Source organism: Primulina tabacum, chromosome 11 (genome assembly GCF_025594145.1).
Source record: "Primulina tabacum isolate GXHZ01 chromosome 11, ASM2559414v2, whole genome shotgun sequence".
Lineage (NCBI taxonomy): Eukaryota > Viridiplantae > Streptophyta > Magnoliopsida > Lamiales > Gesneriaceae > Primulina > Primulina tabacum.
In genome coordinates this window covers 6025015-6051472 of record NC_134560.1, presented here as the reverse complement: position 1 = coordinate 6051472, position 26458 = coordinate 6025015, and the positions used below count along the sequence as shown (strand labels likewise).

General features: G+C 36.0%; 2 protein-coding genes across 3 annotated transcripts; one reads left to right on the top strand and one right to left on the bottom strand.

Annotated features, from left to right (window-relative positions):
• The first annotated feature begins 3780 nt into the window (after nucleotides 1-3780).
• On the top strand, nucleotides 3781-14538 carry LOC142517760 (eukaryotic translation initiation factor 4G-like). 2 transcript variants are annotated; one of them, XM_075620189.1, is made up of 11 exons: nucleotides 3781-3940; nucleotides 4083-4307; nucleotides 4483-4616; nucleotides 6046-6225; nucleotides 6362-6435; nucleotides 6549-6605; nucleotides 7168-7965; nucleotides 8105-8497; nucleotides 8596-11699; nucleotides 13833-14027; nucleotides 14107-14538. In XM_075620189.1, exons 2-11 carry the CDS (start codon nucleotides 4147-4149, stop codon nucleotides 14435-14437), a joined length of 5427 nt encoding a protein of 1808 aa, XP_075476304.1. In that variant the 5' UTR covers nucleotides 3781-3940; nucleotides 4083-4146; the 3' UTR covers nucleotides 14438-14538. The 2 variants fall into 2 exon arrangements, with proteins under 2 accessions (XP_075476304.1, XP_075476305.1); XM_075620190.1 differs by having other exon boundaries at nucleotides 3787-3940; nucleotides 4091-4307.
• Nucleotides 14539-15076: 538 nt separating this feature from the next.
• Nucleotides 15077-26458, bottom strand: LOC142517684 (uncharacterized). The gene is made up of 11 exons (XM_075620064.1): nucleotides 26424-26458; nucleotides 25540-25807; nucleotides 25203-25361; nucleotides 24278-24565; nucleotides 23321-23596; nucleotides 22939-23199; nucleotides 22543-22815; nucleotides 20513-21759; nucleotides 18311-18466; nucleotides 16167-18115; nucleotides 15077-15400 (listed from the first exon to the last, which is right to left on the bottom strand). The coding sequence occupies exons 1-10, from the start codon at nucleotides 26424-26426 to the stop codon at nucleotides 16190-16192; spliced, it is 4857 nt and encodes a 1618-aa protein (XP_075476179.1). The 5' UTR covers nucleotides 26427-26458; the 3' UTR covers nucleotides 15077-15400; nucleotides 16167-16189.

Sequence of the window (26458 nt, the reverse complement as noted above, 5' to 3'; positions counted from 1 at the left end):
ATTATTTTTATTTTCAATATTTAGAAATTAGAGTTGATTTTCGAAAATCTTTATTGCGATTCTTGATCGAACTTTTCTTAGGCAGAAATATTACACAGTGAGAATTTTCTTATGTTCATGTTTCATATATTCTATGATAATTAGAATTGATTATTGTTTGTGCGATGTGTCATCTTTTTATACTGATCAAGAGAGACCACAACTATGAAAGAGAAATAATGTTTTGAACTAGAAAAAGAACAAGACATAAAACCAATTGCAAAGAAGAGAAGAAAAGAAGAAGATGGAGGGGAAGGCCAGCATAAGGAAAAAACGGCTTGATGATGAATCTTATAAAAAAAAATAAGAGGAGAGAATATGTGTCACTCGGAGCCAAAGATCCTAGGACGGTACATGGTCCATAATATGGGTGATTAATATATGAACCCCACCAATGACTTGGCAATGAGAAGCATGAATGAATTTAATCATGTCAGAATGAAATGCATTAAATATATAATAGATATCATTCATATCAACAAGATACATTTTTTTCAAAAACTCGTTAATTAAGAACTTCAAAGTTAAGTATATTTGACTTGGTGTAATTTTGGAATTAATGACCTCTTGGGAAGTTTATCAGAGTACATGTGAGTGGAGACATAAGCATGCTAGAAAGACCTGTGTTGATACAGTGAAGACAATCGTCGAATATAGGCTTTATAAATGATATCAGAGCATGATCTCTCCTATTACAGTGAGATTTCCATGTATTGTTCGGGGAAATCCCACCAAAATATCTATGATGGTACATGATCTACAATATGAGAAGTTAATACCTGAAAGATTATATAAAAAATATTAATTTTCACTACAAATATATTACTTTGTAATTATATTTATTTGACATGAAAAATAATAGTTTTTCCTACAAAAGTATTATTTCTTGTTATGTCAAAAATATTACTTTATAATATACACTTATATAATTGAAAAATATTAATTTTTATATGAAAATGAGTAGTTTTCACTGCAGTTATTACTTGTTATGTAAAAAAACTATCACTTTTAAATTTACATTTATTTGACTGAAAAAGATTACTTAATACAAAAGTATTATGCAAAAAAATTATCACTTTTAAATTTACGTTTATTTGACTGAAAAAGATTACTTAATACAAAAGTATTATGTTTCACTGTTAACATAAGTAAACACTTATTTGAAATTAAAATTATTATTTCTAGGTAAAAATATTAATTTTTACTACAAAAATATAATTTTTAGATCAAAAATATTATTTCGCAATATATATACATATTAGAATAAAAAATATTATCTTTAGCACAAAAATATTAATTTTTACTTCAAAATATTAATTGTTACGTCAAAAATATTAATTTATAATTTATGCTTATTTGACCGAATATATTACCATTAATATTGAAACTATTATTTTTATGTCAAACATAATACATTTTAGGTCGAAATTATTATTTCGAAATATATGATTTTTTGAAATTATAAAAAGTAATTTTTCGATCAAAAATATTAGTTTCACTACAAAAATATTACTTTGTGATATATGCTTATTTAAAAAGAAAATTAACGGGTTTCCTGCTAAAGTATTGCTTCTTGTACTTTGTAATATACACTTATTTGATTGAAAATATTACTTTTAGGTAAAAATTATTAGTTTTAACTGCACAAGTACTACTTATCATGTAAAAAAATATTACTTTGTGATTCACGCTTATTTAATTGAAAGATATTACTTTTAATATCAAACTTATTACTTTTCAAGACAAATTATATTTTTTAAGTAAAAAGTCATACTTCGTAATATATGCTTATTTGAAATGAAACATTACATTTTGGTCGAAAGTATAATTTTTATATATTACGCCAAAAGAATTACTTTGTAATTTATTCTACTTTTACTGAAAATTATTGTTGGTTTAGGCGTATATGAGTGAGAGTAGTACCGAAATAAGTGACATTCTGAGAAATTATCATTAATCAAACTGCTGACCAACGCAATGCTTGATCTGGTTGACTAGGTGGGGCCGTAAAAAAGTGACGTCAAATCTTTATGGTATAATACGATCTCTGCTGGACACATGACCGATAGTAGGGAAAATTAAGACTGATTTCTAAAGGATGTAAAACATCACATCAGATAAACATGCACCTACCCGGATGTATGAGTGTAACAGCCCGACCCATAACATCTAAGTATGTATATTATGTGTTGTCATGTATATAAAGAAATAAAGTTGCACACTGGCTAATGACTATATATTTTGATCAATTGGAAAAGCGTTTAATATTAACAATTGGTATCAGAGCGAGGTCACGATTTCAAATCTCCCTAGAAGCATATTTCTATACTAATTGATGGTAGAAAATGTTAGATTAAGCATACACAAGTGAGAGTGGTACTAGGATGAATGACCTCCCGAGAAGTTATCACGAGTCAATCTGCTGACGTTACACTACTTGATCTGATTGGATAGATGTATCGTAAAAGAATGACGCCGGATCTTAGCGGGTAATAGAATGACGCCGGATCTTAGCGGGTAATATCGTATCTGGTGGGGACAAGACCAGTGGTAGGAAAAAAGTAAGACTGATATCTAATAGATATGAAACAACATCAGCAGATAGACACACACTTCCCCGCACTCATGGGTCTAACAACTCAATCCACTAACATCCAAATAAGTGAACTCTTAGCTATCATAAATAAAGTTGTCCATTAGATAACAACATTATAGCTTTTGATCTAGTGGCTTGATTCTAACAAACATTACTTTTATAGTTAAAAGTATTAATTTGCATCGCAAAAGTATTATTTTTTAGTTCTAAAGTATTATTTTGTAATATATGCTTATTTGAAATCAAAATATTACTCTTTTTTAGATTAAATGTATTAATTTTCATTGTAAAAATATTACTTTGTAATCTATGATTATTTAAAATGAAAAATATTATTTTTATGTTAAAATTATTATTTTTTTATAAAAATTATTGCTAATGTATTAATTAATTATTTGGTCAAAAATATAATTTTTAACATCAAAAATATAAATTTGTAATACTCACTTATTCGACGTAAAAAAATATTTGATTTAATTGAAAAAAATTTGTGAAAATTATTAATTTGTAATATATGTTTATTTCACATAAAAATATTACTATATAACATATGCTTATTTGAACCTCGTTTTTTTATCGGAGATTGTAGTAATCAAATGGTTGAAACGAGGAAAATTAGGACAATTTCTTAGACGATTCTTTTCTAGTGTGGAAACAACAATCAATTTGAATTCATGCAGGGAATTATTAGTTGGAATCGTGACACCGCGTTTGTGATGAATAATAAATTTAGTAAGGTTTCTTGTGAGACAAATTATCAATCATTCTCATATTTACGATAATAAGTAATATTTTTGACATAAAAAATCATATATTTTTTTATGAGTGAGTCAAATAAGATATTTATCTCACAAAATTGACTTGCAAGACCGCACAAAATTTTTTGCCCAACTCACAAAATTTTATAAAACTAATGAACACACACAAATCGAGTGAGTATGCAAATCTTGTTGTACTATCTAACAAATAGCTCGAATTAGGATACTAAATTCTCTATATTTTTAGACAAAATTTACATCATTTAAACACCATTAATATATAGATTTATATTTTATACTACAATAATTTCCGGATAAACTAGAAAAGTATTCATGGAAATATAAAATTAATAATAATGAAATTACATGAATGTAATTAAATTTTTTTTTCAGTAGCAGTGAATTATTATTGTTAATCACTTGTTCTCTGCACAGATTGTTTTCTTCCCTTCGTATATTTTGATTTTGCTCTGTGGATATGCGGTCATGGTTCCCGCCATTCATTTCTCCCCATGAGAAAACCCTAATTTGACGTTCTACAATTCAGGTAATTTTAGTTTAAGTAACATCAGAACGCAATCTTTCATCAATTACTTAACCGCCGTTAAGATTATTTCCTCTTTTCTTCCCTTTTTGCGTGCGTCAATTATAGGTTTTGATTGATTTTTTTTTTTGATGGATCTGTGTAGGATAACAGATTTACTGAGATTATCTGGGAAAGCGGCGATTATATTTCCCCGAAGATTAGGATTTATGTCCCATAATCAATCAAGGGCTGACAGGAGTGAGTCTACGCAGAACAAAAAAACAGGTCGATCTGGGAGCTTCAATCAGCCGCGCCAATTCTCCGGGAGTGTCTCCAGTAAGGGTGGTGGCGGCGCCTCGTTCGCCCCCTTAAATTCTTCTAATCGTGGGTACGCTCTTCATATATATAAACTTCAGTTGAGGGTTTTTTTCCGCTCATTTATCTCTTGTTTTTGTTAATGAATCATGCATGTGGTTATGCGTGAATTGATAGATTGATGATGTATGTTTGAATTTTGATGATCGCTAGTGAATTGCTTTCGTGTGTTGTTTTCTGACATGCAGTGTTAAGAAATATAATGGCAATGCACCAGGAGTGCAGTCAATGCCAAGAAGCCCGGATGTGAGTACAGGTTCTAGTAATTCATATGCATCACAAGCACTGCAGAATGATGTTCATAAACAGCAGCCGGCTGATAGTGAGTGGTTTGCTTTCTCCCATTTGTATTTGTTTAACCTTCTCTTTGGGATGATTAAGATGCTTTTGATTAGTTCTTGAGGAACCTTATTTATGTGCACATAAGCTTAAATTTTGATGTTGAATACAAAATTGTCGAAAACATTCAACTAAAAGTTTTGGCCGTATGCCTACTTATTGAGGACACAAGTGATATCCAGGTGTCGACGGGTAGGAGAGCCCAAGGCACACATCTTTCAAAGGCAGTGAGGTGAAAAATTGATATGTATATATACATATATCAAACTCTGCTCAATTAAATTCCACCAGAGTCAAATGATTAAAAAATCTCAGATTTAAGCACCTGATTGTGATTATTAGCAATAAACTATTCTTTTCAGACATAAGCATTAGATAATTGCCCTTGAAGTCATCATTTCAGCCAAAAAAACCTAAATAACTTGCTAATATAATGATTAAACTATAAACTAATAAATTTTAGTCAATAGAGTGATTGTAATTACAATGAAAGTAAATGAAAAAAAATATCACACTAAAATACCTAAGAAAGTTCTAATTAAACCTTCCAGAGATTGCTGCCCGTCCTCATTGCTGGAGGATATGTTTTGGTTGGAAGGTGTTGATTTAGGTTGATCAGATTCCTTCAAAAGAAATTACATTAGAGGACCTAGAGGATGTGTTTCTTTATTCACACACAAATATATATTTTGGAATTCCTTCAATACACAATTACATAATAGGATTGGGATGATGCATTTTTTTGTGCGTGGAAAAATTGTGTTTTTTCACTCCCATCGGCTGAAGCGCTGAAAGATGTAAACCATGGATATTTGCCCCAAATATATAATAACCCTAATCTGCGTGTTAAAAAAAATATACAGGACACAAAAGGTTGCACCTGGGCTGTCGTGTTTTGTAGCCGATCTGGAGTCTGCACTTTGTTATGTAGGCATGATCCTCTTCGATGTTAGTGCACTTGGGGTACCTCTGGTTGCACTAACTTGCACCTGTAGAGCCTGAAACCGCATGCATGCCTGAAACAACAATTGCTACATGGCACATTTGTTTGTAGCTATCTTTTGCAAACTTAAGTGATTTAACTTTTTCCTGTCACCTGCTCTAGATATTTTTGAGGGATATAAGAGACATGGGAGAGGAAAATAAATAATTTTGATAATAGCGATTGGATAACGTACTTTGTAGATTTGATTTGATTTGTGAGGATTGATGTCTTCTGATGGTTATTGAAAAAGTGTAGGGAATAGAAGTGGAATAATTGTTGTGGGAAAACAAAAACCAGCCCAAACACAAATTTTCAATTTAAAGAGAAGATCAATATTAATCTGCCACTTACAGAATTTGATCTTCCTTGATATTATGTTTTCAGGTTTTTGTTTTCTGACTGCACATATTTTTATGACTTGATTTAGGATTGTCTAAGGCACCAGTTACCAATTCAGCTTCCAATTTCGATCCGATGGATGCTATACCTCAACAAGTCAACCAAATTCTTCCAAGGCCTCCATCTTCTGATATTTCTGCTGTGGCTCCATCATTCAATCTTTCTACTGCTAGTTCTGAATCCAAGGCCCCTACTACGCCTGCAAAGCGTAAGACAAATGATTTTAAATAGTTAATATGTTGATTTTTTTCAAACATTTATTTACTGGTATACCATTTCAATAAAGATTGTGATATCTAGACAATTGTGTGATTGACATTGTTTACCCTTTTTCTATTTTCCAGCTCCAGGAGACGCATCGAGGTCATTTCCCTTGCAGTTTGGATCCATAAGTCCTGGTTTTGTGAATGGTGTGCAGGTATGTCTCAGTTGCATGAAGTACAAAGAATCACTTGTTGCCTCTAACCCCATTTTTTCTTGTTAATGATTTTAGCCCCTGACACACAAAGTTATTTTCTGCTTCGTTTGTAGATACCTGCTCGAACAAGCTCTGCACCACCAAGTTTGGATGAGCAAAAAAAGGATCAGGTTTTTGTTTTTAATAGATGGTAGCTAGATGCTTTCATTTTCTGCCATCAAAATTTTCGAACTTCAATAAAAAAATATAATTGTTTTGGATCCTGTATAGTATTTTAGGCTGATTTTGAATTTTTGACAGCCTTCTTGGATTGAATGGACAAAATGGAATGAAATAATGTGTTATGTGGGAGAGAAAGAAATTTTATTTTACTTTTCTTTTAGGGAAAATGCATCTATTTATCAATGTAACTTCAGCAGAGAAGTTCAATTAATTATTTTTCTCTCACCTGTTTTTTGAAATATGGAGAGAAAAAATGGGCCTTGCCTAGAATCAACTCTAAGGATTCTGATGATTGGTTGTTAACAGTTGTGGCAGCAGTTCATTATATCTTCTTTATATCTAATTTTACCTGAACGTGAAAAGATTTTGAGCTACCTACCATCAACTTCTCTTTGTTTGTTAGCCTGTTGTCTAGATCACATAATTGGCATGCAAAATGTGGCAATAACATCAGTTATACTGTTAAGTTAAATTGCTTCACCAGATGATTTGATGATTCTTGTCTGACAGGTCCGGCTTCAATCTTTGAGGACTGCTGCTCCTGCAAAACCACTTCCATCCATACCCAATCAGCTTCCGTCAAAGAAGGATGCTGGGACTTTTGATCAATCTAATGCTGGTGAATCTCAGCCGGTGTCCAAGTCTAGGAGGGATACTCAAGTTTCCGCTGCACCACCCATGGCTCAAACTCAGAAGCCTTCTGTACTCTCTGTACCTGGCATGCCCATGCAGCTACAATTTCACCAGCCACATGTAACTGTTCAATTTGGCGGTCCCAATCCACAAATTCAATCTCAGTCTATGTCAGGAACATCACTGCAATTGCCAATGCCGATGCCATTGCCCTTATCACTGGGTAACCCATCAGTGCAGCCGCCAATGTTTGTTTCGGGTCTTCCACCACATCCAATGCAGGCTCAAGGAATGATGCATCAGGGACAGTCCTTGAACTTTCCATCACAAATTGGTCCTCAGTTGCCCCCTCAGTTGGGAAACATGGGAATGAACATGATCCCACAGTTTCCTCAGCAGCAGGCTGTCAAATATAGCGGATCTCGTAAAGCCGTGAAGATCACTCATCCAGATACTCACGAAGAGTTGAGGCTTGATGGCTCACCTGGTCCAAGGTCACATTCTAATGTGCAACCTCAATCACAGCATATTCCATCCTTTCCTCCCAATCACCCAATGAATTTTTATACCAATCCTTACAGTGCCACTTCTTTCTATTTTCCTGCTGCTAGCTCTGCTCCTCCTGATAGTACTCAGGTTCCTCCCACTTCTCAGCCACCGAAATTCTATAAACAGGTTATTGCTTTGTGTGAAACTATTTTTGCTGTATTGTCACATTAGCCTTGTAAAAACCACGCCTCAAATGTGTACACAGTCAATTTGGATGGAGTCGGCTTTTAAAGATGTCATGACCTTTTTATATCATTTTCTGCAGGTAACTATGAGGCCAGCCATTGACCCTCATGGGGAGAAAGAGGTATTACAACCTACAAGTTCTGTATCTGTGGGAAAAGTGCAGTCTTTGAAGCCTTCAAAGTCACACATGGATGATTCGCCCCGGCCACAAAAGGAAATTGGGCCCTTGGCTTCTAGTGTTTTGCCAGATTCAAAGCCTGGAGCAGGAACATCATTGACATCTGAGTTGCCATCAGGTTCTATTGATGTAGAAGTTAATGTGCCCACCACATCAGTTGTTACATTTTCTGCTGCTGATGGTTTTGCATCAAAGTTAACCACATTTGCAGAGGAATCAAGTAATGGAATAGTTGTGCCTGATCCCATAAAAAATGAACAGAAGAAAGCTGAGAACATTGTCTACCAGGATCAGGTATTTTATATGTAGTTTACAGTCCTGTTGTATGTGGTGGTTCACTCTGAGCTACTTTATCATGGCTTATTGGCATAATTATAAACTCACGCTTTCAGGTCAGCTGTCAATCAACCTCTAATTCAAATTATCCTCCTCAACTTTCAGAAAGTGAAGCTGTAGAATCTAAATCTACCTCATCGAGAACTAATATGGTATCCGAACCTGTGAAGGAATTGTTGTCAACAACTGTAGGTGCGTCTTCTGAGGCTTCCAATCTTTCAAAGGAAGGTGCTGCAAAAAGGAAGACCAGTGATACACCTATATGTTTAGGCACCTCACACTTAAAAAGCAGCCAGTTAAAATCTGACACAGTTGGTGGAAAGGAACACGGTGAAGCCATAATGTTGATCACCGATCAGGATAGTTTGGATGCATCAATGAAATCTCTTTCTTTTGATTCATCAGAAATTTGTAAAATAGAGGAGAGCTCATTGCAGGAGGTTTCATCTACCGCAGATGATTTACTGGAACGGGCAAAGCAAAAGACAGAAGAGACTTTAGGTTGCTGCTGTGATATTACCAAAGTGGATGATCATGTATTTGAGTCTACTCACACAGCATATTGTGACGATGTTGAGAATTCTGCGTCTGTGAACAGTTTATCTTCACAGGATATAAATATTAAAATTTCAGATATGCCTTTACGCATGCCTGAGAACATTAGCACAAGGCCTGCTACGGTAGATCTGGTGTCTTCCCCTGTTTCAGTCACATCTCTTGAAGGTGCTTTGATATATGAAAATGAAGACAGTGACTCCAATAGTTATGGCATAATTTCTCCTTCTCCAGCTATCACCAATCAGAAAATCTTGTCAGATTCAAATGTGCAAAAAAGTGTTGCACCCAGAGTAAAGAAGAGAAATAAAGATTTGTATAAAAAAGCAGATGCTGCCGGTACGAGTTCTGATATGTATACGGCTTATAAGGGTCCTGAGGAAAAGAAAGAAACTGCGACGCTCGCAGAGGATTTAGAAAACATTTCAAGTTCTAGCATCAAGCAGACATCTGTTGATGTCCCTCACCAAAATGCCTTGTTAACTGAGAAACCAGTTCTGATTAGAGTTGAGCCAGATGACTGGGAAAATGATGCTGATATCCCTACTCCACAGTCAGAAACATCAAATAATGAAATTCAGAATGATGATAGAGATGGCGATATATTGGTGATGAAACGGTACTCTCGTGATTTTCTCTTCATATTTGCGGAGCAATGTACTGATCTCCCAGAAGGATTTGAAATCACTTCTGATGTTGCGGATGCATTGATGGTATCTAATGTTCAATTTTCTCGTGAGCCACGCCCTAGTCCGGGACGAAATATTGATAGGCCCATTGGAGGCTCGAGGTTGGATCGTCGTGGAAGTGACTTGGGGGAGGATGACAAATGGGGTAAATTTCCTGGACCCCTTGCGTCAGGTAGAGGAGACACGCGAGTAGATGTTGGTTATGTGGGTAATGTTACCGGGTTTCGAAATACTCAGGGAGGCAATTATGGTGTTCTGAGGAATCCACGGGGTCAAACATCTGTCCACTATTCTGGTGCCATTCTCTCTGGGCCAATTCAACCCCTTGGTCCACAGGGAGGCCTGCAAAGAAATACCTCCGATTCTGACAGATGGCAACGAGGAACTAGTTTCCAGAAGGGTTTTATTCCTTCTCCTCAGACTCCACTGCAAGTGATGCACAAAGCTGACAAAAAGTATGAGGTGGGTAAGATAACTGATGAGGAAGAAGCAAAACAGAGGCAGTTAAAGTCCATATTGAACAAGCTCACCCCACAAAACTTTGAGAAGCTGTTCGAGCAAGTGAAACAAGTGAACATTGACAATTTTTCTACTTTGTCCGGGGTGATCTCCCAGATTTTTGATAAAGCTCTGATGGAGCCCACCTTTTGTGAAATGTATGCCACCTTCTGTTTTCACCTTGCAGCAGATTTACCTAATTTGAAAGTGGACAATGAAACAATCACTTTCAAAACGCTGCTCCTGAACAAATGTCAAGAAGAATTTGAGAGGGGAGAAAGAGAGGAAGAGGAGGCAAATAAAGTGGAGGAAGAAGGTGAAAATATGCTTACAGCAGAAGAGAGAGAAGTGAAGAGACTCCAAGCTAGAAGACGCATGTTGGGTAATATTAGACTAATTGGAGAGCTGTACAAGAAAAAAATGTTAACTGCGAGAATAATGCATGGGTGCATTAATAAGTTGTTGGGTCAGTATCAGACTCCTGATGAGGAAAATATCGAAGCGCTGTGCAAATTGATGAGCACGATTGGTGAGATGATAGATCATCCTAAAGCAAAGGAACACATGGATGCCTATTTTGACATTATGGCTAAGCTGTCAAATAATATGAAGCTGTCATCTAGAGTAAGGTTCATGCTTAAAGATGTTATTGATCTTAGAAAGAATAGGTGGCAGCAGAGGAGGAAAGTTGAAGGTCCAAAAAAAATTGAGGAGGTACACAGAGACGCTGCCCAAGAGAAGCAGGCACAAGCTAGTAGGTTAGGCCGTGCTCCGAGTATGGGTAGCTCTGTCCGACGGGGCCCACATGGCGATTTTACTCCTAGAACTCCTACTATGTTGTCTTCTCCAAATTCCCAGATGAGCGGCTTCCGTGCCGTCCAACCTCAGATACGTGGTTATGGTTCTCAGGATGTTAGGACCGAGGAGAGACATTCCCTTGAGAGTAGGACAATGTCTGTTCCTCTGTCGCAAAGACCTCTTGGGGATGAGCCTATAACTCTTGGGCCTCAAGGTGGTCTTGCCAGGGGAATGGCTTTCAGGGGGCAGCAATCAGCACCTGGTATTCCTTTGCCTGAGATGCCAAATCCTGGAGATGAAAGGAGGATGAGACCTGGTCTGAATGGATTTAATTCAATGCCAGATCGTTATGGCCAAAGAGAGGATTTCGCACCTAGATATTTGCCTGACATGTTTGCTGCTCCGCTCAATTATGACCAGTCACTTCCCCCAGAGCAAAAAGTTGCCTATGGGAATAGAGAAATTAGAAATACAGACCATGGCTTTGATAGATCTCTTCTTGCTTCTCCACCTACTCGTGGTGTATCCCCAATAAGTATGCAAGATGTATCTTCAGAAATAGTGTGGCCGGAAGAGCACCTGCGGGACAAGTCCATGGCTGCAATTAAGGAGTTCTACGGGTATGACCATGTCTCCAGTATGTTTATTTTTATTAATGTCCGCTGGTGTTCCATTGAGCAGTCTGTTCGAAATAATGGAACCAAAAAGATGTCATTAGTTCAATTTGCATGATAAATCTAGAATCCCTAAGAATGAGATAAGTTCGGTAATTTACCTGAAAACCAATTTTTTTTTCCTTGGTGTGGTCTACTTTGAGGGTGTCTAGTATTTCCATGTTCGTTGAAAGGTCGAATATTCTTGTTTCTATGCTCTTCAATTCCGAGGTGTTTTCTTTAAAAAAAGAAAAAACAGCATTGAATAGTGATCGAGCAAAACTTGCACAGTGAAATCCCCAATAAAATATTATTTTGTATGCTCAAAAATTAATCGCAAGTGCACGATGTCAAATTATAATATAGTGTACGTGAGTACAAGTATCGTTCCACTGAAGACTGTGTTTTACAATTGTTATTTTCAGTTATTTAACATTTAGCAACGAAAATTGAGTTGTGTGATTATTCCTACTATGCTCAAATAAATATGCAATTAAAATGATTCAACAAGTAATGAATGAGAATTTAATCGAAAATGTTGAGTTAAAATTCAATGAGAAATGGATTTGTTGGGAATCTCGGTTCACCCACCCCTCGTTCATTAATTAATTCGTTCGATCGTGATCTACGCTTCCGACAGGATTTCCTAATCTATTGAACACACTCTCTCGAGCTATGCCAAACTAATTCTACTCAATGAAGTAGTTAAATATCTTTAATTATTTATCAAGAGCAAATCGCATTTCGACCTATGAAATCCCCTAGTTTTCGACCCTAAGGACTATGACTATCGGCACGTATCCAATTTCATACATCTATGTAAATTGTAGATCCGCGAATTATACTACTCGATCCTATCACTCGTTATTCTCTCGAACTCACTCGTGATATGAAAACGTCGTTAAAGTTAGCTACGCTTTAATGACACAGTAAAATAGTAGTAAAATCAAGAATAACGCACAATCGAAATATAAATTAATTCAACTCAACGTTCGGGGTAGGATCCCCTTTAATCCCAACAAATAATAAAGTTTTAGCTACTGAAATTCATAGTCAAAATAAACAAAGCAAAGTTTAAATGATAAAACTAAATAAGAAATACTAGAGTTGACGAAAAACGCAAGAAACGATGCCCGGAATCTTCAAATCTTCAATCCAAGAGCGGAAGTGCTCTCTAAACTCGTTGACGGCTCAAGAATTCTGTCTGAATGCCCCCAAAAACGTCCACCAAACCTTCCATATCACTCTCCTCCTCAAATTAAGGTAAAGAATCGGCTGCACAAATCTTGCCAAAAATAGGTGGCGCTCGGGCGGTAGAAAAGTACCGCTCGAGCGCCATACCTTCTGTAAAGTTCATTTGGATGTGCGGCCTTCGCGCTCGGGCGGTAGAAAACTACCGCTCGAGCGCGGACTCTTCTGTAAAAATCCTTCAGCTATTCATCTTTCGCGCCCGGGCGGTAGTTTTCTACCGCTCGGGTGCCGCTCATTCTGTCCGTTGCCTTCTCTTTTGTACACTTTGCTCCATTCTTGGTTTTCCGGCCACTTTTCCTGCAAATTCATCATGCCCGAGTGAGATATGATAAAATGCAAATGTTTACTCTAAAATGAACAAAATGTAAATGAAAAGCATGCATGCACAATGCAAACACAACTAAAACTAATGCAACAGAATGCGCAAAAACGACACATATCAAATAGGTTGCCAATCTTTGTCATTGGATTGTTGATTTTCTCCTCATAAAACTAGTTGCATGAAGTGAATAGTTCCTTGAGAAACAAGCTGCAATCGTGTGCAGTTTTGGTGTTTAAAATTGTACTTGGATTATGAATTGGAACTTTATGAAAGATTCTATTCAACTATTTTATCATGTTGGAAGTGGTCGTGGGTAGGTGATTTAGAGGCAAATGGGATTGTATTTATACCTACAACTATGTTTGGCCGCCAGTGTGTATCATGGTTTCATTGGTTGTTTGAACTTTGAAATATTGTTCCGAGGATGTTCACTTCTATTGATTTTAATTTGTTGAATTATAGCAGACATCATCGTGCATTATGCACTGATACAGATTAACTTGAAAATCTGTCTTCATTTTTTCCAGTGCAAGAGACGAAAATGAAGTTGCTTTATGCATCAAGGATCTGAATACCCCCACCTTCTATCCATCTATGATATCTATCTGGGTCACAGATTCTTTTGAGAGAAAAGACTTGGAAAGAGATCTCTTGACGAAGCTGCTTATTACCCTCGTAAAACGTCAAGATGGCACGATAAACAAGGATCAGCTCATCAAAGGGTATGCTACATCCAGTTCACTTTAAATAAATAACGCATTAGAATTTTACTTTGTCTGAAAAATATTTGTATTCAAACAGGTTTGAATCTGTTCTCTGTGTCTTGGAGGATGCTGTAAACGATGCCCCTAGAGCAGCAGAGTTTCTAAGTCGTATTCTTGCACAAGTTATATTGGAAAAGATTGTTGCACTTTCTGCAATTGGGCATTTGATATATGAAGGTGGAGAAGAGCAAGGGCGTCTTGTAGAAATTGGGCTTGCAGCGGAAGTTCTTGGAGGTATCTTGGAGATCATCAAATCAGAAAAAGGTGATTCTGTATTGAACGAGATTCGTTCAAGCTCTAATCTGCAGCTTGAAAGCTTCAGGCCTCCGGGCTCAAAAAAATCTTGGAGATTGGATAAGTTCATTTAGAGGCTAGCGATGCTCATTACAACCTGTAGAGATTCATTCCTTTCTTTATAATATTATATATAAAAGGGGGATTTTATGCTGGGTTAATCTTTACGATCTTATGCTACAATTTTGTCAAGAATTTTATTATTTATGATTTTATCACAAGGGTCAGCAGAGCATCCAATAATCGCATAATCGAATATTTATGTCCTCCAACAGGAACTGAACTTTTATCATCCTTGTAACATATCTGGTCCGCATTTTTAGTTGTTTGCTAGAATAATTACCTTGGTTTTCTTCATTTTTGACTAGTACATTCAGGCAAACAGAAGGTATTAAGAAGTAAAGTTCACCTCAAATCATCTTTCTTGGTTTAGCTATGTATAAATGTATCCCCAACAAGTTGAACCGATCGATTCAATTTGAACTCAATTAATGCTTGAGCCAGCCCTATTTCTTATTAACTAGTAAGCTCAACCCAAAAAACTGGCGAGTTTTGGATGAGAAATTGCATTTGATCGCAAGTATGCAGTCACCATTTTAAGTTGATGCATAATTACTAGAAATGCCATCCAATTTTACAAGGTGGTGAGTTTTTGCCAGAGCCTGAAACACAGCTCGACCAAGTTTTCTTCAAAAGATATTAAAACTACGGGCAATATGTCAGGAGTCCTCTTTGTTCCTGAAATTAAAATCTTTGGCAATAGTTGAAGAAATTTACGGTAGAATAACAGAAAATCCATAAATATAAGCTATCCAATAAAAATAAATCTGCAGCAGTCAATTTTCATGAAACAGAAGTAAATGTTCTCCAGTAATTGCGATTTGCAGGTGGTGATGGATGACTTGAGCCAACAATTTCCCGTATTCAGAAACAATACAAAGTAACATGTGCCAAATTTAGCCGGACTAACACTTCGGAAAATGTAAAGTTGATGATACAAATGGGACAACTGACGGATAGGAGACTTCTACTTGGATCTGCAAATAAATAGTGAAAACTAAATAAATAATATTCCTCTTAGTAATAACAAGGGAATATAATAATTTGAGAAAAATAGATAATCAAAGTTGGCACGTATGGACTCTAAAGCTATCAAAAGTGGACGGTGAAAATTTGACAAGGGACGCTGACAATAGTTCAGGTTCTTGGGCAAAAAAATTTGTCCATGAAATCTGAAACCGAAAAATAATCGGAAAAGTAATTGCGTGGGTTTTGCTCTCACTAGTGGATGTGCCCTGGTACGAGATAGTTTAGAAGAGGATAAAATCTCTTTAACAAATATGATATACTTCCCCAACAATATCTCTATGTTCTTATGATGGAACATTTGAAACTAAAAAATTATGATCGTAAACTGTTGCTTCCTCACATCTTAAAGACATCAAAATGCTCTTGTTTTAAAGTCAGTTGAGCAAGGACAATCAGGAAGAAGCAATTAGCATGCCAGCTTCATATGCAACAAGAAAAGGTGACAAACATGTGCATGATGAAGAACTTGGTGTTTTCCTGGTCATTTAGTGATAATGCATTGGTCCTACATACATGCATACAAGCTTCAAAGTCATTGTTCAGATCAAGAAGGGATACCTCTGTCGATCCATATAATAATGGTATTTCTGGCATCTCAGTTGGAGAGGACATTTCATTTCATAAATGGGATTTGTCTAAAGTACTCAGTCATTTGGATACTATGAGTTGTTAAATCTAATAAAGAAACTCAACACACATCGTAGATAGAGATACCTGAAATACTTCTGTGCACATCCTCAAGATGTGAGACAAAAAGTTCGAATTAAGTCTTTATCCTTTGGCTGGTTAATAATTTTCTCAAACATTGCATTTAGGTTTGCATGACCAACCATCTCCTCAAGGATCCTGTCCTCAATACCAGTAGCAGGCTGCTTATGTTTCTCACCTTCATTAGAAGAAGAGGTAAACACAAGCTCAGATAATCGTTCCTTCTCAGCTTGTCGGCAGTACTTGTCACTCTCAGTCGTCCCAGAAGTCATCAGATGATAGGTGTAAACATATTTCTTTTGCCCAATCCTGTATGCACGACTTACTGCTTGATGTTCAACTGAGGGATTCCAAACAACATCCAGCAGGACCAACCTAGAAGCCCCAACTAAACTTATACCTTCTGAGCAGCACTTTGTCGAGGCAAGCATGACTTTTGCTTCACTCTGTGGATCATTGAATATGTTAATCATCAGTTGACGCTGCCTTTGATCTAGCTTCCCTTGCATCTGAAAAATTTGTTTCCCATCCACCCACATAAAAATTTCCTTCAGCTGATCCTTTATGAGTTCTAGAGGTTGAATGTACTGGCTAAATATGAGCACCTTTTCATTCATTGCCAAGCTGAGGCGGACAAGCTCAAAGATGAATTTTGTTTTCACACCTTCGTTGGGATTGAGCTTAGAGGCCTCAATTGCACCCATGTCAATTCCAAGCCACTGCTTTTCAACTGAACCACAGAATTGGAGAAGGTATGGGTGCACAGATATTAATGCAACCTTATGCTCAAATTCAAACGTGCTTTGCAACCCTTCTATCCTATCAATTAAACTCTTCTGTAAGGCCGGGGGTTTTAGAAGGACAACACAGTCTCTCAATCCAGGGAGACTTTGTTGAAGAATGGTGCCTTTGTGTACATGCACAAATGGTGACATGGAAAGTTTCAACTTCTCCACAGCAGAGTTAATGGCCTTCGATATTGATCGAGCATTTTTCCCCTCACGTTTTCTCCTGGGCATTTTCCTTGATGTAATCATTTCCGCAGAAAAATTTTTTGCTTGAGAAAGTACATCAGCAAATGCTGGTCTCACTAAACGCAATGTGTTGAAGAGTTCAGCAAAGTTATTTTGGAAAGGAGTTCCAGAAAGAATGACCCGCTTTTTGGTATGGAGTTTGAGGAGAGCATTCCAAATATTACTTCTCTCATTACGAGGAGTATGCCCTTCGTCAAGAACAACCAATTCAGGCTTTTCAAGAAGTATTTTCCTTAAAGCTTCACATTTGTTGTCAATTGCAACTCTCTTATTCTTCTTTCTCTTTTTCCCTTCTCTGTATTTCTCCCCAGCCAGCTTCTCGTACAAACTATAGCTGATTCCCAAGATACTTCTACCTCTATGCCATGAATAAATCTTTACCATGCGGATCAACTCCTTGTTTTGGCCGCTAGGCCCTGAGAAAAGTCGGAGAGCGGTGTTGTTTTCATTGCCCAAGAACTCCAGATTATTGAGATTATAGAATGGGAACTCGACATTCCATTTTTTGAACTCTTCTTCCCAAGTTAGAAGCATGCTCGCGGGAGCAATTATAACTGGTCGGCAACTTGGGAACAGTTTTAAATAAGTTTCTATAAAAACTATAGTCAAACGAGTTTTCCCAGTTCCTGGAGCATGAGAGATGATGCATCCACCCACTCCACTAGGATCAGAACTCCTCAGTTCAGCAAGATTAATGCTGCCTGCCAAATTTTTCCAAAGAAATTCAAATCCTTCTTGCTGATGTTTGTACATACTTTCTTTTATACCAGGCTTAACGTCCCAAACTGTTCCATTTCCATTTTTGTCGAAATCTGTAAAATCGTGTGCAGAAGATGTGGTGAGATCGAGTTGGTCAAACTCGAGAAGCTGTCCCATTTCAGAAGATCTTGTCCTTCCTGATACTCTACAATTTTTTTCTACCTGCATAAGTTCGACGGCAGTATGTTTGCCAGCTAAAAATTAAGATCATATATGAAAAGCAAACAATTAACCTCGAAAATAGAAGAACTCTTTCCAGTGAGATGAACAACGCCGCAGGAAATGAAGACAGTGATTCATGTTAATTAGCTCAAATTATTATCAACAATCTGGGTTGATCAAAAGAAATCTACTTACCCACATGGGCATTACATCTCTTGGTCCAAGCTCCACATGAGGACAATATATACATATCAACCCCATGTCATCCTGCAAGAACAACTCATGATCCCCTCTGGCACACCGGGATTGTTGAGTTTCTTCACCATGAGCATTTGTATCTACATTATCAACCTGCAGGCCATAGGAATAGCATTAGTCATCGCACTTTTTGAACTATGTTGGTCTAAATTAGTTCTTGCTCATGGTAAAAAAATTAATCCAGCTTAATAGAGGTGCAACTGACGGTCATCTGATTCTTCAATTTGTTAGCATGGTTCTTGCTGCGGTTATCAGTATCCCGAGGTTAGGAGTTTCAGGTTGACTACTTGTAAAAGTGGAATACATATGAACATACTTCCCCATATAGTTTACACCATAAACTATGCCATTGATAAATTCAGGGGCAAAAGAAGTTTTTGTTTTGAGGGGGGTTGGGTGCGGAAATAAAATTTTCAAAATTATTAATAATTATTAACTATTACTATTATTAAGTTAAAATTATGAGTATAATATTTAATCTATACTGTTTTATTAAGGTAAAGGGGATTAGAGTAACAAACTTTGGCATCGTTTTTTGCTAAACCCGAAGTACCTATTTTCTCAAATCACAAAAATATTCCATTTTTATTTTTAAAAAATATGATAAAACCTATTTCGGTAAATTTTCATTTATCTATAACTATATTATCCTAATAAAATATTTTTTTATCTTTATCTATACTTCTTGTTTTTAAAATAATTATATCACTAATAACATACAAAATTATTATAAAAAATGATTTTTAAAGTTAAAAATTTTAATATAATCTCTAGATTTTCACAGAAAATTCATTTAACACAAAAAAAAATCAATATATATGCACCTTGTGCCAAGGGAGTATTTTTTAAGTAACAACAATATTTACTACATTTGATATGTATTAAATTATCTAAAACATAATATTAATTTGAAATAATAAAAAGTAAAAAATAGAAACCATTGAATAAAAATAAATTACCTAAAAATTAGAAAAATTAAAATGCCAAATTTTCCATTAATTCATCCATAAATAAATACTATAGCAATCAATTCTGGGAAAAAAAAAAGACAAATTAAAACTTTAAAATTTGAAAATCAACAATATAGAGAAATTAAAAATTGGAAAAGATAGTATTAAACTACAATCTATTTGCATATCTATTATATTTAGGTATTTTGAGTTGTATATTTGAGATTGAGGTGCTTGGGAAGAAAAAAATTAGGTAAATGGGCAAGGTTAAACGAAAATTTGGGAGGAATTATCTTTATTCATTATAATATTTTGTATATAAAATTTTATAATTAAAAGAATTGGAAAAGTACCACCAATTTTGTATAAACATTGCAAATTTTGGAAAAGAGGGGAGACAACATCCCCCCTCCATTTCCCTTACCCCCTAAACCCTCACCTTTTCATGTAATATTCAAACTTCTAAGAATTTGAGAGGGGGCGGGTGAGTGAGCCTCAGCCCCTGAGTTGATTGATATGACAGTCTTCATAGAGATATCCAGCTAACAATTACTTAAGAGATTGGTTAAACCAAATACTCACTGTAGATGGATAAAAAAATTCTTACATATCATGAAATATATTTACATGTATTATTCTCGTTCATTTAACCGACTTCAAAAGCTTAACTATTGGTCTATATGGCAAGTCAAACTGAAACATGTGCTCAAATTTCCAAGAAACGAAAATCATTTTAGCATTAAAAAGGATTTTTTAGATGGTTCCATAGGTAGTATCTGATCAAATATCGGGTAAAATAACTGCTCTCTTAAGTAATCCAGAGAAAGGTGCACAGATCATGTACTGTTAAAGGAAAAATGTTATGAATCAGTCTCCAAAATTTCTCTGTTCACAGAAGAAACCTAGAGAATATTCCACTTTAACAACGAACAACCTGACTAGGGAAAATTTATTAAGAAGTAGTTGTAACAGTGTCATCTCTTGCTTTGAAAATTTAAACTAAAAGAAATGTCCAGTCATGTTTCCAGGAAAGTTTCTATATGGGGCATAAATTTTCTAAGAGGAATTGAAATGTGGAGAGCATCTCTATACCACATAAAATAGTTATTAAGACTGTTCAAATTCTCTATTAAAACGATAAACATGCTTTCGAATCAGAGATCACAAATAGTGATTAAGCTAGACTTACCTCGGGGAAGTTGAATGAACCCATCTGCACCGATGCCCAAGAAAAGTCTAATTCAGCAAACAATCCTTCTATCTCTTTCTCATATTCTGTCTTTTCCACTGCTTTTGGTAACTCGTCCTCAAATCTGAATTTCAAAGGCAGATTATTTTGAAGTTTAGGTACAGGTGCGTGTTTAGCTCCTTCATCACTTTCTACCTCTTCAGGCATTTGTCCCCTTTCCAATACAGAGTCTGCCATCAATTTCCAGAAATCATATCGTTTTGAAGAAACTTGCTTCCTTTTTCTCAGGTGCTTTGTTCCATCAGCCACGGGCAGTTTATCATTGTTATCATGGACATGGAAACCTGAACTGGCTTGACTACATCCACTCTGAACCCCAAAATCAATCGGATCACTATCTTCATCTTTTGAATGGTCCTTGGAGCCACTGGCTCCTGCTTCATCACCATGCTTCTGAGTGCACAACTGATCTAACTTTGGGCATTTCGGTAAGTTGTCTTCTATACCATCACTTTTATTTTTAAAGACCTCTTCTTCATTTGAATCATCACAAAGAATTGTCTTTTCGTCATAATTTTCTTCTGGGACTTTATTTGGCTTGTACGATGTCCCTTCCTCATTTCTTTTGCTTGAGGCATCGATGCTCGACCGTTTCTTTCTAAAAGAGCAAGAGAGCTGATCGCATTTTGCTTCTTCTCTGTCAAGATTAGGAAAGTGCCATTTCTTGGAAGAGCGCCTTACAGCAGTCCTTTCTTTCTTACTGTAATCTGAACACTTAGCTGCTGACAGCTTCACTGATTCAATATCTTGTACATCGTAGTACTGTGGCTCCCAACTATCAGCGAGGGAAGATTTGTCCACTCTAAAATCTTCATCATCCCTACTTTCAAAAATACTCTCACTGGAAGACAAATATTTATCAACATCAGGAGATTTTTTCACTATCCTTGTCTTTGACCTAGTCCGATTTGCAATACCAAGTTCATTATCATGTTCCAAACCGCTTGAGCAAATTTTCTCGGCTTTTAGAAAATCATCATCATCGCCACTCATGTTCAATTTTCTTTTGGACTGAATGCTTGAGTTAGAGTTGATCCATTCATGATAGTAGCTGTTGACATCATCATGGAGATTTTTGTCCCACCGTTGACCAATTTTCTTTCTTCTGAAGTCAATAGAGTCTTCTGTATTGATGCAATTTTTACCCATCATTTCAAACTCAATTTCTTCAGCTTCATTTGCCATGGCTGTCATATATGCCAAATCAGTTTTTTTCTAAAAATGATGTAATAAAGAAGAATATTCCATTACATTACGCTGATCTGTTACAATATTAAGTGTAAAGCTAAAAATATTCAAAAGATATGGATAAGAAAAAAGCTTCAACAATTCAAGCAGCAAAATTATAAGTATGTGACAAAAACAAATTACTGTTATATTGGCAATGCATGTACCCTTTCATTTCACCTCTGTATTTATTAATCTTAGCTCCACATAATTGAGTAACTGCAAATCCTGCTGCCAAGTTAATATGCTTTAGGCCATCAATATATCTTTACAATTTCCAACATCCAAACACCTCATTGATTTGTTACCATTAAAATCAGTATTTAGCCACGGACCTAACTGCATGAATCAATTATTTGGTAAAAAGAATCTGACAATTAGGCAATGTTAAAGATCTTTTAACTGAAACAGCTGACTGCATCTATGGCATGATGTTTAAAAGGTAAACTGAGAAATTCCGCCAAAAAGTGTGATTATACTGTTCAAAACATTTTACTCCTCTGTTCAATAGTTTCTGACTTCTTAGAAATCTTGTATACTTAGAAAATACTTAGAAAATATGCAAACCTGGACTATAACTAACATCTTTGCGCAAATGAGAACTCAAATGAGGAATGACAGTTTTCTAAATTGACGCGCACTCATATTGACTTTGAAGACAAACATTTTCACCTATGACCCAAACAGTAACAAATTTGTGCCAACTCACATACAGGTAAAACAGAAAAAATTCGAATTATCACCTTTTTTCACAAATGAACTTGACTTGTATGGATCTCCATTAGAATCAACACTAACATCCTCAGCGGGAAGGGAACAGAAGTGAAAGTTAGATATTTTTTTGCTCACACATTTGACTTTCTTCCTAGTGGCCGCTGCAGAATATCTTTTGTTTAGTTTTTGCCTGGTTGAAGGAGCTCCCTTTGGCACACAATGCATTTTCTTATTCCTGAACTCAGCTTCATCTATTATATCAATTTCAACTTTCTGAGGATCCATATCTTCACCCCCATTCCCTAGAATTAATACATAAAACATGAGACACTGTTATTTAAGTAGCAGTACCAATGTCTTGAGAAGTGAATCTAAGGTGAAGTGCCAACTGGCATGCGGTGAAACAAAATAAATAAAATTATCACCTTCTTTCATAAATGAACTTAACTTGTCTGGATCTCCATTGGAATCGACGCTAACATCCCCACAAGAAAGGGAACCAGAGTGAAAGTTAGATATCTTTTTGTTCACACATTCGACTTTCTTCCTAGAACAACATTCACTTTGCTTTTGCCTGGTTGAGGGAGCTATCGTTGGCGCGGAATGTGTTTTTTTATTCCTGAAATCATCTTCATCAATTATCTCAATTTCAACTTTCTCGGGATCCATACCTTCATTGTCATTCCCTAGGATGGATACATAAAACAAGGAAACTGCTACTTAAGGTGTACCAGTGGTAATTTTTTTTACAAAACTACAGCATTTACGTCTTTAATGACACATCATAAATGAATTCAAAATCGTCACCTTTTTCTACACATGGCCTCCACTTGTTGGGCTGTCCTTGACCAGAATCGTTGTTAGCATCCTTAGGAGAAAGAGATCCACAAAGGGCAGAATAGGATATGTTTTTCCTCACACCATCAACACTCTTCCAAGAAGTGGTGACATAACCTTCATTTATTTCTTGTCTGTTTGAAGGGCCTGTTTTTGATATGTCATGAGGTTTCCCGGTCATGAACTCAGCTTCATCAATTTCCTCAATCTCAACACCATGAAAAAACATATCTTCACGGCCATTCCCTTCACAGATATTGCAATGAGATGAAACAACTAATTAAGTAGTACAAGTAGCATAAGTGGTTTCTTTAACACATAGAGAATCTTGGAGGAAATCAACAAAACTGACAGTCTTTTCTTTTCCTTTAGGCTTCCAAGGCACTCTAAATTACTGGGGTTGTGACAGAGGAGGATGGAGTCAAACAAGAAGCAAAATTAAACTCTGAAGATTTAGCAACATGCAACTCAAACATCGTTTGTGATCTTCAACTGTGTGTGCAATTTAGAATTGAAGAAAATAAAAATTCCTATGGAAAAGGAAAACTAACCCTAGTCTTTTCAATTTTCATTAGGCTTTCTAAATTCATGGGGTAGTGATGGAGGAGCTAGTGTCAAGGCGACCCCAAAATCAAGTTCAGAAGGTTGAGAGCATGTGACTTAGACAGTGAGAGAGATATTCAATAGTAAGAGCATTAAAAAAACATATGAAAAGCAGAGTTCTCATGGAGAAGAGAAATGCAAATCCTATATTTGTAGTGAGGATGGAACTGATGCATCCTTTGCCAACACTGAAAATATCTTCTTAATCTTTGGCCTATGTACTACTGCTGTAATTATGTTGCCTAATGTTATCTCCATGAAAAAACACTGACTGAAATTCAGGATCCAAGTAACAGCTAGCAAATTAAAATAAAAAGGTCATACCATCAGCCATTTTCCCAAATGAACTTGATCTATCTAGCGGCCAATGTTTAGTATCACTGCCAGCATTCTCAGGCAAAACGGATCCTGAAAGACCCGCAGGGAATATCTTTTTTTGCATCAACTCTGCTGTCTTCTTACGAGTGGCTGCAGAATAACCCTCATTTGATTCTTGCCTGGCTGACGTCCTCCTTATCTTTGACAAAGAACTTGATTTCTTTGTCATAAATTCAGCTTTGTTGATTATTTCAATCTCAATGTCCTGGAGATCCTTTTCTATGTTGTTATTCCCTGCAATGAAAAGTATGAGAAAACTACTATTGAGTTGCAGCAATTGGCATCAGCACCATTATTTACAACAGCCATGTAGATAACTTCTTTAAGAAGGTAGCATTCCGTTCTTGATTGAGCAAGAGAAGGGTAAGATTTGATCATATAGGAGTAATGGCCTTCTTTTGAGGCTCTTTAAACTCCTGGGGTTTCAAAAACTCCCGGGGTTTCAAGAATCAAATTCTAAAGATTTTCTTTTTTTATTGATTTATGACAGTAGATCTTTAATAAGACAAACCAAATAGTACTTGATCTCACAGAAAGAGGACAACAGAGGCTTTAGGATCCTGAAACTTTTATAACTAGATGACATTTGAACTTTGATCTGCACATGAAGACATTCTATTATAGGAAGAATACCTTCCAATCCTTGAACACATAACACCGTTATATTTCTATTGTCTATGGTCATAACCTATGTGATACAAAGATTCCATAAGAAGTTGCTGTAAAATCCAAATCAAGCTCTAGCCAACGGAAATAAATTCAAACTGCCACCTTTTTTCTACAAATGAAGTTGATTTACACAGTCCTCTAGAATGATTAGGAGAAAAGGATCTACACAGATCAGCAAAGGATATCTCTTTGCTCAACAAACCTGCAACATGTTTCCTGGAAGTGGCTGCAGAACAACCTTCATCTGATTCTTGCCTGGTTGAAGGCCTGGGCATAGAATGTGTTCTCTTATTCCTAAACTCAGCTTCATCAATTCTCTCAATCTCGATATCATTGGGATCCATGCGTTCATCGTCACTCCCTACACATGGACAAAAAATGAGAATCACCTACAGCTTAAGTCTCAGCAACCTCTGATTCAACTTCCCCAAAAATTAAAAACTGATACAGTATTGTGTGGTAGTTTCCAAACAAGAAAAACATAAACTGCATGTTAAAACTTTACGAAGAAACATAAAAGAAATGAGCGGCAGAGTTACCGATATGGAGATCGACTCTCGGCCTGAAATTAATTTCACCTCTCTTCCTCTTCCCCAATCTTCCACGATAACGGTCACCAAATTCTCCGTTTGAGCCAGGATTCGCATTCTTGAAGCTTGGAACTTCGCTTCGTGATTTTCCCACAACATCCTCCTTGCCCCTGAGCGACAAGATTCCAATTCCACCCGAACTATGACTTGCATTCCGAGAACTCGAAGAAGAAATCTGAATCTCATCATCTCTCCCCGATCCTGTTCCTTCACCTCTCTGGATCACAAGTTCGAAGAATCGCAGTTAAAATGTCATACATAATTCAACCCTTTTAGACTTCTCTTATTACATTAAATTAAACCTATATTTAACTTACTATTTAGTAATAATCAATTTATCTACAGCCTTTTAAACTTCCCAGAATAACAATTTTTCTTTTTAAAAAATATTAATAATTGGGTCTCGAATCGTAAATTAATTTTTTAATATTTTTTCAGCTCTTTGGTCACTATTTTTATCCGACCGCAAAAATTATATTTATTTTACTTAACATCGATCGACTAATAATTTTTTTCAGATCAATAAGTCATCGTATCCAGATTCAAAAAACAACGTGGAACAAATGCTCGAACACAAATAAATGCATACCGCACCGCATTACATCACATGACAGTACGTTCAAAGAAAGAAATATATATCGCTATCATCACTTAGATATAATCACATAAACATCTTCCTTGTGCGTTCAAATCACCGTTCCACCCTCTCCCCGATGTTGTAATAAAAAAAATTGTGTGTCGGAAATGATACATTCATATAAATCCATGAGAGATCGATTTTAATATCTCGATAAAATAGAATAGAACGAAACATGATAGATCTAGAAGCATACCATTTATCTGAATTGGAGCCAAATAGCACCAGCAA